At 35.4% G+C, this 12,373-nt stretch overlaps 1 protein-coding gene across 14 annotated transcripts in view; it reads left to right on the top strand.

Annotated features, from left to right (window-relative positions):
• The window catches only part of PATJ (PATJ crumbs cell polarity complex component), a 358,484-nt gene that overhangs the window by 105,904 nt on the left and 240,207 nt on the right, over positions 1 to 12,373 (top strand). For all 14 annotated transcript variants that reach the window (XR_011995974.1, XM_072730762.1, XM_072730764.1 and 11 more), the window contains exons 19-21: positions 3,523 to 3,642; positions 5,434 to 5,829; positions 11,877 to 12,000. Coding sequence is in view for 13 of the 14 variants with exons in the window: in XM_072730762.1 (XP_072586863.1) it covers positions 3,523 to 3,642; positions 5,434 to 5,829; positions 11,877 to 12,000 (640 nt within the window). In the remaining variant the exon portion in view is untranslated. The remainder of the gene's footprint in view (positions 1 to 3,522; positions 3,643 to 5,433; positions 5,830 to 11,876; positions 12,001 to 12,373) is intronic.

Genomic DNA, 12,373 nt, shown 5'->3' with positions numbered 1-12,373 from the left:
TCTCTCTCTCTCTCTCTGTATGACTATCATAAATAAAGAATAAAAAAAAAAAAAAAAAAAAAAAAGAAAGTGTGAAGAAGGTGGCCCCAAATCAGCTCAGGCCAGAAAGACTGTGAATGTATAAAAGTTAGGAGAACCCAATTTTTTAATAAGTCGTATATTACATAAATATACATTGCCTATATAATGTATTGCATAATATACATTTTTACATTAACATTACATTAATGGGGCTTATCTTCTCTTTTCTACAAATTAATATCAAATACACCAGATCTGAAAAATGAATGAACTGACTTTAAAAACTGCTTTGCATCTTCAAAACTAATAGGTCAGAACTGGCAATGGAGTTGTTGAGCCAGACAGCCATGGTTTTTTTGCTTAGTTCTGTGATTTGTAAGGCTGTGTGCCCTTGGGCCAGTTATTGTACCTCACCAGCTCCCACGTTTTTGTGTAATAAGATGGGGATTGCATGGCATAGTATTTGAGATCCCAGGCCCTTAGAGCCAGACAGCCAGGGTTCAAATTCTGGGTGTGTAACTGATTAATAAGGTAACTTTTTGCTGATCTGTAAAGTGGGTTTAATAAGAATACCTACTTCTTAGGATGTATATTAACATAGTAAATGAATTGAATATTTAAAATGTTTAAACCTATGCCTGGCACATCGTGCCATAAATAGTAGCCTAGGACTGCTATTGAGCTGGTAAGCACTAGAATGGCTGTACCTTTTCTGATGGCAAGTGACTGCACTATACCATTGTTAAACATTTTGAATACTATCTATCCTGTGTATGATGATACGTTTCTTTTTCTTTTCTTTTCTTTTTTTTTTTTTTTTTAAGATTTATTTATCTTAGCGTGAGTGAGGGAGGGGGCTGGGGAGAAGGTGAGAATCTCAGGTAGACTCCATGCCAAGCATGGAGCCTGACTTGGGGCTCAGTCCCACGACCCTGAAATCATGATCTGAGCCAAAACCAAGAGTTGTACGCTCAGCCAACTGAGCCACACAGACACCCCTAAACTGATACATTTCTTAATATTAAGGTCCTTTTATGATAAAGTGATTTTTTTTTAATTTAAGGGATATATTTTTAAGATTTTATTTATTTATTCATGAGAAACACAGAGAGAGAGAGGCAGAGACACAGGCAGAGGGAGAAGCAGGCTCCATGCAGGGAGCCCGATGTGGGACTCGATCCTGGACCCTGGGATCACACCCTGAGCCAAAGGCAGACGCTTAACTGCTGAGCTACCCAGGCGTCTAAAGGGATACTTTTTTTTTTTTTTTTTACATAGTAGGTCTCTTTATTTAGTCAAGTCTTCTTTTACAGTTTTCTCCTTAAATGTGTTGTGCAAATGTTTTCCCCTCCATTTGTGAATCATATCTTGTTTTCTATTACATTTTTAAATTAGCTATTGCTAATTTAAAGGTAATGATACAGACTTTGTAATTTGATCTTACATCTGACAACCTGTGAAAGTCTAATTTGTGCTTCTGTTGAGTTTTTTCTTTTTAAAGTTTGTTTGTTTTTCATCATGGTGAGTGTACTCTTTAATCTCCTTCATCTATTTCCTCCCTCCCCCCACACTGGTAACCATCAGTTTGTTCTCTATAGTTAAGAGTCTGTTTCTTTGTTTGTCTTTTTTTTTCCCCCTTTGCTCATTTGTTTTGTTTTTTCCACACATGAGTGAGGTCATATGGTATTTATCTTTCTCTGATTGACTTATTTCACTTAGCATTATACTCTTTAGTTCTACTCATGTCGCAAATGGCAAGGTTTCATTGTTTTTTTTTTTTAATGGCTGAATAATATTCCATTGTCTGTATATACACCACACCTTTATCCATTCATCTATTGATGGACATTTGGGCTGCTTGCTTCCATAATTTGGCTATTATAAATAATGTTGCAGTAAATATAAGGGTGCATATATCTTTTCAAATTAGTGTTTTCATATTCTTCAAGTAAATATCCAGTTGCTACATCATATGATATTCTTTAAGTAAATATCCAGTTGCTATATCATATGATATTTCTATTTTTAACTTTTTGGGAAACCAAAAACATACTGTTTTCTATAGTGCCTGTATCAGTTTACATTTCTACCAGCAGTGCATGAGGCTTCCTTTTTCTGCACAGTTCCACCAACACTTGTTCTTTTTTGTACTTTTGATTTTAGCCATTCTGATAGGTGTGAGGTGGTATCGCATTGTAGGGTTTTTTTTATTCAATCTCATTGTAGTTTTGATTTGCATTTCCCTGATGATGACTGATGATGAACATCTTTTCATGTGTGTTGTATCAATTCTTTATGTATTTTGGATACTAACCCTTTACTGGATATGCCATTTTTTTAAAAGATGTTATTTATTTATTCATGAGAGGCAGAGACATAGGCAGAGGGAGAAGCAGTCTCCCCACAGGGAGCCTGATGAAGGGCTCAATTTCATGACTCCTGGATCACAACCTGAGCCAAAGGCAGATGCTCAACCACTGAGTCACCCTGGTGCCCCTGGTTATGTCATTTATAAACACCTTCTTCTATTCTTTAGGTGGCTTTTAATTTTATTGATTGTTTCTCTTGCTGTACACGAACTTTTTATTTTGATGTAGTCCTGATAGTTTATTTTTGCTTTTATTTCCCTTGCCTCAGGAGACATATCTAGAGAGAGATTACTCTCTGTGCTCTTTTCAAGGACTTTTATGGTTTCAAGTCTTACATTTAGGTCTTTAATCCATTTTGAGTTTATTTTTGTGTGTGGTGAAAGTGGTCCAGTTTCTTTCTTTTGCATGTAGTTTAAGGAATACTTAAAAAGAAAAAAAATGTTTGAGAAGCTTTGATCCAAATATGACTTTCTTTTTAATTTTTTAAAGAAGAGTTTGTTCTAATAAAATAATTTACATAAATTTTATTGTGTCTTGCACTTAATGGAAAGATGAGAATTAATTTGAAGAGAATTCAAAACTAAAGTATTTTCTTGATTATAAAAGTACTTCCTGTGGTTGCTGTAGGCAGGGAGTGGTAGGCAAGATGGATGAAGGTGGTCAGAAGGTACAAACTTCCAGTCTTGAGATAAATAAGTCCTGGGGATGCAATGTACACCACGGTGTCTCTAACAATACCATATTATATACTTGAAAGATGCAGATATAACTAAATTTATTGTGATAAGTTTTTAAAAATATTTTATTTTTTTGAGAGAGAGCAGGAACCAGGGGAGGGGCAGAGGGAGATGGAAAAGCAGACTCCCCACTAAGCAGGGAGCCTGACATGGGGCTCAATTCCAGGACTCTGAGATCATGACCTGAGTCGCAGGCAGATGTTTAACCGACTGAGCCACCAAGGTGCCCCTTATGTGATAATTTTGTAATATATACATAACATCTAATTATTTTGTACACATAACTAATACGTATAATGTTATATGTCAGTTATTTTAATAAAAAATAGCCTCATGGTTGACAAAAAACATGTCTTCAATTTTTCTAAAAAAATAAAAATTGTTTCTGTTTTCAGGATAATGATAAAGAGGAGGAAAGCCATTATATTTTACATTCAAACAATAATGAAGATGAGACTGAACTTTCAGAAACAATTCATGATATAAATTCATCTTTAATACTTGAAGCACCCAAGGTATGTAGTAAACTGATTTCCTATTTGAATGGTTTGCCATGAGCTAATGTTTCTATAAAGAAGGCAAAAGCTTGTTCCCAATCTTGGCTAAAGAGACACAAATTAAATTATACTCCTCTTTTATTTATTTTTTTAATGAACTTTTCCCCCCATTGTGTCACATTGGCTTCATAAATAACATAGGCCAGATATAAGGCATTTTCAAAGCACAAACAAACCTTATTTTATACCACTAATACACTCTTAAAATTTTGAGGGTAGAACACAATGTTCAAAAATAGACATGCATTTAAAATCCTGTAGAAAACAGAGCTATACTAAAGGACTTCTTGCTGAATACGTTCTAAAGAAAAGAGTTATTTAGTCAAAACTCTTCTTTATGCTTTAATTTTAGAAAGTATATTTTGAAGCTTTTCTTTTTTTATTAAAATGAATTGTGCTTTTTTTGCTCCTTGAAAATAGAGTATGGTACTACTTTACTTGATAATAACTATCTGGTGATATTCTTTGCATAATTTATTGACAGCACCTTGAGCTGATACTTCTTTCTATACTATACATTGTGGGGAGGTTTTTTTTGGTATAGACAGTTTTTGTTAAAATTTCATAAGTGTATGACATCTTCAAATATACCCCATAAACACACCTTTTAAAAAAATGAACTAGCTTGCAGTATTTGATGCACTATAATAATTTAAAGATGGAAAAGTAATAGATTCATTTCATGAATTTATATGTGGTAATATTTATTTATTTATTAAGATTTTATTTACTTATTTACTTATTCATGAGAGACAGAGAGAGAGAGAGTGAGGTGCAGAGACACAGGCAGAGGGAGAAGCAGGCTGCCTGCAAGGAGCCTGATGTGGGACTTGATCCCAGTACCTTGGGATCATGACCTGAGCGAAAGGCAGACAGACGCTTAACCACTGAGCCACCCAGGTGTCCCACATTTGGTAATATTTAATGAGTAGGTCTTCAAATAAGAAATGTCACTGATCTCTTAGTGACATTGGGCCTTGTTGTGCTCAGCACTCTGAGGATCCCCAGGGTTAGGTTAGAGGCTCAGGAAATCCATATAATCCTCAGGTGTTACCTAAGCACTCGGCAAAATTTCTGCACATGTATGACTATTTTCAGTTGTATGTACTTCTAACTAGTGAAATATAAATTAATTAAAAAGCATACTATATTCATTCCTTTTTACTATATAATTTCAGTACAGATGGAAAGAATACATTTCTGTTACAGGCATATTATAAGATAGTCATGCTCAAAGTAGTTGAGACATACATCCCATATCCTTTATAGAGAATGCATTTTGATCATTTCAATAGTCATAATTTCTTTTGAGTTACATAAGCTTGAAAATCCATACTATTTACATCTTTGTTTTCTTAGAAAATAGTATGATGTGTGTCTATATTTATGTACTACTTCTGTATGAGATGCATGAGTTCGATGTTCAGTGTGGCAGTTTGACAAAATTCCTATTTCTGATTGAGAATTTTCAGGTGGTTAATGTATAACACACCTTTTGGAATAATTATTCACCTTGCCAAGGGCAAATTTCTGCTACTTACTGTTTGTCCCTTTCTTTGCTTTGAGGGTTGAGTGAGAGTGAGCTTTTATTTCTCCTCTTTTGTAATGGAGAGCTGTTGGAGTTAACTGTGCCTAGGCATAGAATGTAGTCATTGCGGTTATGTCAGGGGTTAACTTTTCCAGTTAATGTGTAGAGTGCTGCTCTAAGGCAGGTGGAGTTAAAATTGCTTTTGCAACTTTTATTTACAGGGATTTAGAGATGAACCCTATTATAAAGAGGAACTTGTAGATGAGCCATTCCTGGATCTGGGAAAGGCTTTCCAGTCCCAACAAAAAGAGATAGACAACAGCAAGGAGGCCTGGGAGATGCAAGAATTTCTACCTCCTAGATTGCAGGAGATGGGGGAAGAGAGAGAGATGCTTGTTGATGAAGAATGTGACCTATATCAAGATCACTTTCAGTCGATGGACTTGTATCCTTCGTCACACCTTCAAGAGGCTGCTCCTGTTTCCTCTGTAAAGGAACTTCACTTTGGCACACAGTGGTTACATGACAGTGAACCACCTGAGCTTCAAGAAGCAAGATCCATGATGAATATGTATTCCCAGGAGACACAGCAATATGGCTATAGCACTGAAAACATGGTAAGGGATCAGAACAGATCGTCCATATCCCTACCCCTTCTTTTCCCCTTCCTCCCTCTTCCTAAGTCCTGTAACTTTCAAAAAACCAAAATGTAATGGAAAATGTAATTTTTGTAATTAATCATTTTTCTGAGTTGTACCATACAGTGTAATGCTGTAAGTATAAATTCATCTTTTCTTATACAACTTTTAGAGTCAGTAAGCTGCAGTTGCCTTTTGTAGTGGTTTCTAGCCTTGTTTTTTAGTGATCTGTTTCTCCAGATTGTCCATTTCAAAGAAAAGTTCTTTTGCCATTTGTGATTTTTTATTCCCTCAGAGACACACACCTCTATATTTCTCACATTGTGTATTTGTATTAGGGAAAATCAAGGCAAAATTGACTCAAGATACGTTGTTTATGTCTTGCTTATCCATACTATTCTCTGTGTTATATATGATACTAAATCAAAGGACCCTGAATTCTTAAAAATTATCTTTATGTTTGTGATACTGCCTATTTTCAACTTGGCAGGAAAGCATTATATTTCAGTAGGTTTGCCCTTCTATTAGATCACCAATAAACTGTATAAAATTACAGTTAACTAGTTACTGATTGGAATCCTTCATCAGGGACATTTTTTAGTGTTTTAGTTTTGTTTGTTCATTTCATGTCCCAGATTAACTTCTAGTGAATGAAAAGAAATTTATTATGTAGGGATGTTTCTTTTTTAAGAGAGGGAGAAAGGAGAGGATGGGGCAGAGGGAGAAGGAAAGAGAGAATCTTAAGCAGTGCTGAGCACCACATGGGGCTCCATCTCACGACCCTTAGATCCTGACCTGAACAGAAATCAAGAGTCGGACACGTTTAAATGATTGAGTCACTGAAGCACCTCGGGGGATATTTTTAAAAGGCCACTTAACGGTATGTTTAGGTCCAGCACAATACTCCTCTCACAGAGGTCAGCAACTTTCCTGCAGTGCTCTGAGGAGAGTGCTTTTCTGTACTCTCTCCCGGGCCCGCAGGGCTGGTTTCTTTGCTCTCCTCTGTCAGACCTTTTTCCCCTTTTGCAAATGCTGTGGGTCATTCTGCTGTGCAAGAGGCTGTACTAGCTGTATTTATGGAACACAAGAGGATTAGCGGACTCTGGGCAGTCTACCAGAGAACAGATGTTCTGGGATTATGTGAATAATGCCTGGGTGTGGGAAGAGGTAACAAAGAATCACCTGATATGTTGCCATTGATGCTTTCTTTCCTTGCCCAGTCCCATTCCTGTATCTGTAAGCACGTGAACCCAAACAGAATATTAGTTATTGGAGCAAATTCTAACTACAGATTAGTGAATATTCATAAATACTCACTTGTTATAGCTTTCTTATATAAAAAGAAAATTTTCTATTTTTCCAAATATAAAGCAACCTGAAATAGAGGCCCATTTTAATACATAAACTTTTAGGGTTCCAGATGAAGTCATTAAAGGTACGTTCACAGTATTTACTTTATAAATTTACACATTCATATTTTTAAAACTGTCAAATGTTAAATTTTTTTGCCTATTCCCACATTTAATGACTTAAATTTTTTCAGATTCTTTCAACACGTATCTATGTCCATAAATACATTATCACTAGAATCACCTTTTGGTCATTTAACAAAGCTTTCCGAATATACCATCTTAATTTTCATCAAAATTATTTGAGATACAGTAATTTTTGAATCCATAATATCAGAATTTTATCCTGATTTTGAGTACTCATTTGCATAACAATAGACTTTACAAGAATTCCCTTTGTAAGCACATAGTGATAATCTTCACAATAGAACTACTTACTCTGTTGTTTGTTAGAGTGCTATTTAAAAAGCTTGTTTATAACAACATTCAGTGCTCACAATTTGAAAGACATGCATCCTAATTACTAAGTCTGTTAAATTTCCTTGCTTCCTTCATATTTTCCATTACTAATTCTGTGCAGTTACCTTTGTAAGCTCCCTAAAAGGGCACTGATTAAAATTGTTTCAGTCCCATGGGCACTTGGGTGGTTTAGTCAGTTAAACGTCCAGCTCTTGGTTTTAGCTGAGGTCATGATCTCAGGATTGTGAGATCGAGCCTCACATGGGGCTCCATGTCAGACTCTGTGCTGGGTGTGGAGCCTGGTTGGGATGCTTTCTCTCTCCCTCTGCACCCCACTCCCCAATTGCACACATTCTCTCTCTCCCTTTTTTTTTTTTAAAGATTTTATTTATTTGACAGCAAGAGTGTGCACAAGCAAGGGGAGTGGCAGGCTGAAGGAGAAGCAGTCTCCCCCCTGAGCAGGGGCCCAGCAAGGGACTCAATCCCAGGACCCTGGGATCATGACCTAAGCCTAAGGCAGACACTTAACCGACTGAGTTATCCAGGCACTTACACACTCTGTCTTAAAATAGTTTTAGCTTTCATGTGTCTTGTCTGCAGAATATTTTATTCTATTTAAATAATTATAAGTTCTTGTTTGGGGCATTAATTATTTTCCTTTCTTCCTGAACTCCACACAGTATAAAGGAGGAAAAATTTTTCTTTTACCCCCATTGGTTCTCTGGCTGGGGCCCTGGAAATTCAGCTGATGAAAGATTAACAAAAGAAAAACAATTTATTAACAAGTGTGGCATGCACTTTTGCAAGAGAAACTCACTGATGACTGACTCAAAGGGGTAGTTAGAACTTGGGCTCACATAGCATCTTAACAAAGAGGACTAAACTTATAGAGAAGTGACCAGACAAGGAAAAAGGGGCTTAGGCTTTAGGATCAGAGCTGTAGGAAGGTAAATATAAGGGGAAAATTGATGGAAGATAATGGTTGTTTTAATAAGATTTGTTATGTATGTTCCTCTTGCTGCCGTCTCTGAGCTGAAGAAAACCTAGAGTCATTTCTGGTGATTAACAGTCCGGGGAAGATAGCTTTTCTGTACATATTATTTCTCATTTGTCTCCCTCTCAGGATAATCCTTATTCCAAAGTGGCATATTTTTGATAGAATGGTCTGATTCTCTGTAACAGTTACACACATAAGATCAGGATGGGCTTGAATCTTTTTTTTGCTTCCTCAGAAATGAACTCATGTGATGAAAATTTGTTATCTAATATTACGAGCCTTGGGTAGATTTTTAAAACATTTGAATACCATACAAATATGTAATTCTCAATACTCCTTTAGAGAGTGACCTCCAGAGGGTAGAGTAACATTATCACTTCTGTCTTCATTATAATATCCATTTTGGACTACAGATAGAGCTGTATTTGTGGAACGCAAATAGTACCTGACTACTTTACCATTCTCTGCTACTCTCTTACTCTATTTTAATTGAAGGACAAAACTATCAAGATTTATAGATCTGGTTCTTTATTTTAGTTGTAGTAAAATACACATTGCAGTAGCCCCTCCCACCCCCCACCCCCCATGGCCCATCTATGGTTTGACTTTCATAGTTTCAATTATCTGTAGTCAACTGAGGTCTGGAAGCAAATGATCCTCCTCCTGACATATTGCCAGAAGGCCTAACACATGCCTGCATCATTCACATCACTATGTCTTATCACTTAGGCATTTTATCATCTCACATCATCATCATAAAAAGAAGGGTGAGTACAGTACACTGAGATATTTCAAGAGAGAAAGAGATCACATTTACCTAACTCTTATTACAATATGTTATTATTGTTCTATTTTATTATTAGTTATCGTTGTAATCTTTTACTGTGCTTAATTTATAACTTTATCATAGGTATGTATAGGAAAAAATAGTACATACAGGGTTTGAGACTATCCTTGGTTTCAGGCATCTATTGGGAGTCTTGGGATGTATCCCTCACAGATAAGGAGGGGCTACTGTACATTAAATTTACCATTTTAATGATTTCTTGGTTTATGGTTCCATTATCATCATCCATCTCCAAAACTTTTTCATCTTTCCAGATTGAAAGTCTATACCCATTAAACAGTAACTATCCATTCTCCCCTTCTCTCATCCCCTGGCAAATAACCACAGTTCCACTTTCTTTCTCTAAGAATTTGACTACTTTAGGCACCTCATGTAAGTGGAATCATACAATATTTGTCCTTTTGTATGAGGCTTATTTCATTTAGCATGATGCCTTCAAGGTTCATCCACATTGTAGCCTGTGTTGGGATTTTCCCCTTTATCTTATTTTTATTTTTTAAGATTTTATTTATTTATTCATGAGAGACACACAGAAAGAGTCAGAGACATAGGCAGAGGAAGAGGCAGGCTCCCTGTGGGAAGCCTGATGTGGGACTTGATTCCAGAACCCTGGGATCATGACCTGAGCCAAAGGCAGATGCTCAACCACTGAGCCCCCCAGGTGCCTAATTTTGTCCCTTTATAAGGCTGAATAATATTCTATTATATACCACAGTTTGTTTACCCATTCATCAGCTGATGAACACCTGGATTGTTTCTACCTTTGGCTACTGTGAATAATGCTGTTGTAAACACTGATATAAAGTATCTGTTCAAATCATTGTTTTAATATTTGGGGAACCCCCATCCTATTTTCCATTGTAGCTGCATCATTTTGTATTCCCACCAGTAATGCACAAATTTTCCAATTTTTCCACATGCCTGGCAATACTTGTTTCCTATTTTGTTTTTTTTAAATAAGTGCAAAATAGTATCTTATTGCAGTCTTAATTTGCATTTTCTGAATTATTACTATTAGGAAAGGTTGAGTTACTTTTCATGTGCTCATCAACCATCTTCATATATTCTCTGGAGAAGTGTACAAGTTTTTTTGCCTCTTTTCAAAAGATCGGAGTCTTACCTGAGGATTATTTATTTAACACTAATTGTATGTTCTTATTTTCTTCTCTATTTAGAAAAACTCATTTTCCTAAAGAGCTAATCCTTTGTATTGAAATTCAGATTCAGATACCAATTCTCTTTTCCTCAGTTACATAATTGCCATTAACATTTTTTTAAGTCCAAAATTACTTAAAATTTCTTCTAAGTACTCAGTGCTTATCATCTCTTCCTTCATTCCCTTCTCTAAGAAATTCTTTTATTCTAGGCAGCTAGGTAGTTGTATCTCCTTTCTCACCCCAATTTAATATTTGAGTTGAGTTCTATGTTCTGTAGGCACCATTAGATATCTGATAGAGTTCTATACTTAGCTATATTCATAATCTGTATAGAAAAAGCTAGCAGTATTTGGCACATCAGCTTATGAGACATCCTTCTCTTACCATTGAAGTCTGACCAATATAATGTTAATGAAAACAATGGACCATGTAAAAGATGTCATCACCTTCTTTGTTTTGAATGATCTAAATTTTCCAACAGTAGAGAATAACAGTATTATTCTTAAATGAATTGAAATATATCCCTCTAGTGGCCCTGATGTTGCCATTTAATTTTATGCTTATAAAAGTTTGTAAAATATCATAATAAAATATTTTAGTGAAGATTGTATGTCTGGAAGATTATACCTTTCGGAAACCATAAAGACATTTATCAAAGGAAGGCAAGCAGAAAATGCAAAAATCGTTGATTGTGCTTAGCTGTAGGTTTTAAGTGTGGGTAACTGGTGTTCACCAGGTAGATAAAAGTGGTAGGGAGGGTGAAGCAAGAACTTATAGCTGTGAAAATCCACCAGGTGTTTTGAGATTGTCAGTGAAGCTACTGAGATTGTGATCCAATGTGATCCATGAGTTATTATGTATCAGCCATTGACTTTGCTTGATTGGATAGCTCTTTATTATTATACCTTTGTGATCATTTACTTAAATCTACTTATTAATGTTTATCAAACACATTTTTTGTTAAAAAATTCAGTGTTTAAAAAAAAAATTCAGTGTTTGCAAACAAAACAAAACAAAACCAGATTTTATTAGCTTGTACCCTTGCAGATATTAAGTTACCAGCATTTGTTATTGGTTGCCACAGTATAAACCGTTACTGAGAAGGCCTGATTTCAGGGCAGTTTTCTGCTGTCATTGTTATCTGGTTTGAACAATATTATAATGTTCCTCACTTTATCACAAAATACTAATGCATTTCTGTCTTTCTTCCTCTCAAGATAAAAGAAAATTTTGGCATCGATTCCCTACCCTCCGTCCCCTCATCTGAAGGAAACAGTCAACAAGGCAGATTTGATGATCTGGAAAATCTTAATTCATTAACAAAAAGCAGTCTGGATTTAGGTTTGTGGTTTTTGTTTCTCATAAGCACAAATTACATTATTTTGCAATCTTTCAGTTTTATTTTTAAATACTATAACTCTTACTGTCATATTTTTATTCATTATGATATGAATTTAAATATGTTTATTAATCTGCTTCAGTAAATCTAGAATAAATGTGGCTTATATGTCAATAAAGAACTTTCAGATTCTATTTCCTGAGAGGGCTGTATTTTCAGTGCTTGATTTTGCTTTTTATGAGCAGTATGGATTAAAACTAAAACTAGTACCTTATATGTTAAATCTGAAATAAGTCTCTGCTAATATATATTAAAATCTCTGATGCCATTAAGTGATACTGTTAGCTCATTGAATGGGGTTGTTAAATATTAATA

Source organism: Vulpes vulpes, chromosome 12 (assembly GCF_048418805.1).
Source record: "Vulpes vulpes isolate BD-2025 chromosome 12, VulVul3, whole genome shotgun sequence".
NCBI lineage: Eukaryota > Metazoa > Chordata > Mammalia > Carnivora > Canidae > Vulpes > Vulpes vulpes.
The sequence above is the reverse complement of the archived record's forward strand: the minus strand, read 5'-3'. Positions and strand labels throughout refer to the sequence as shown.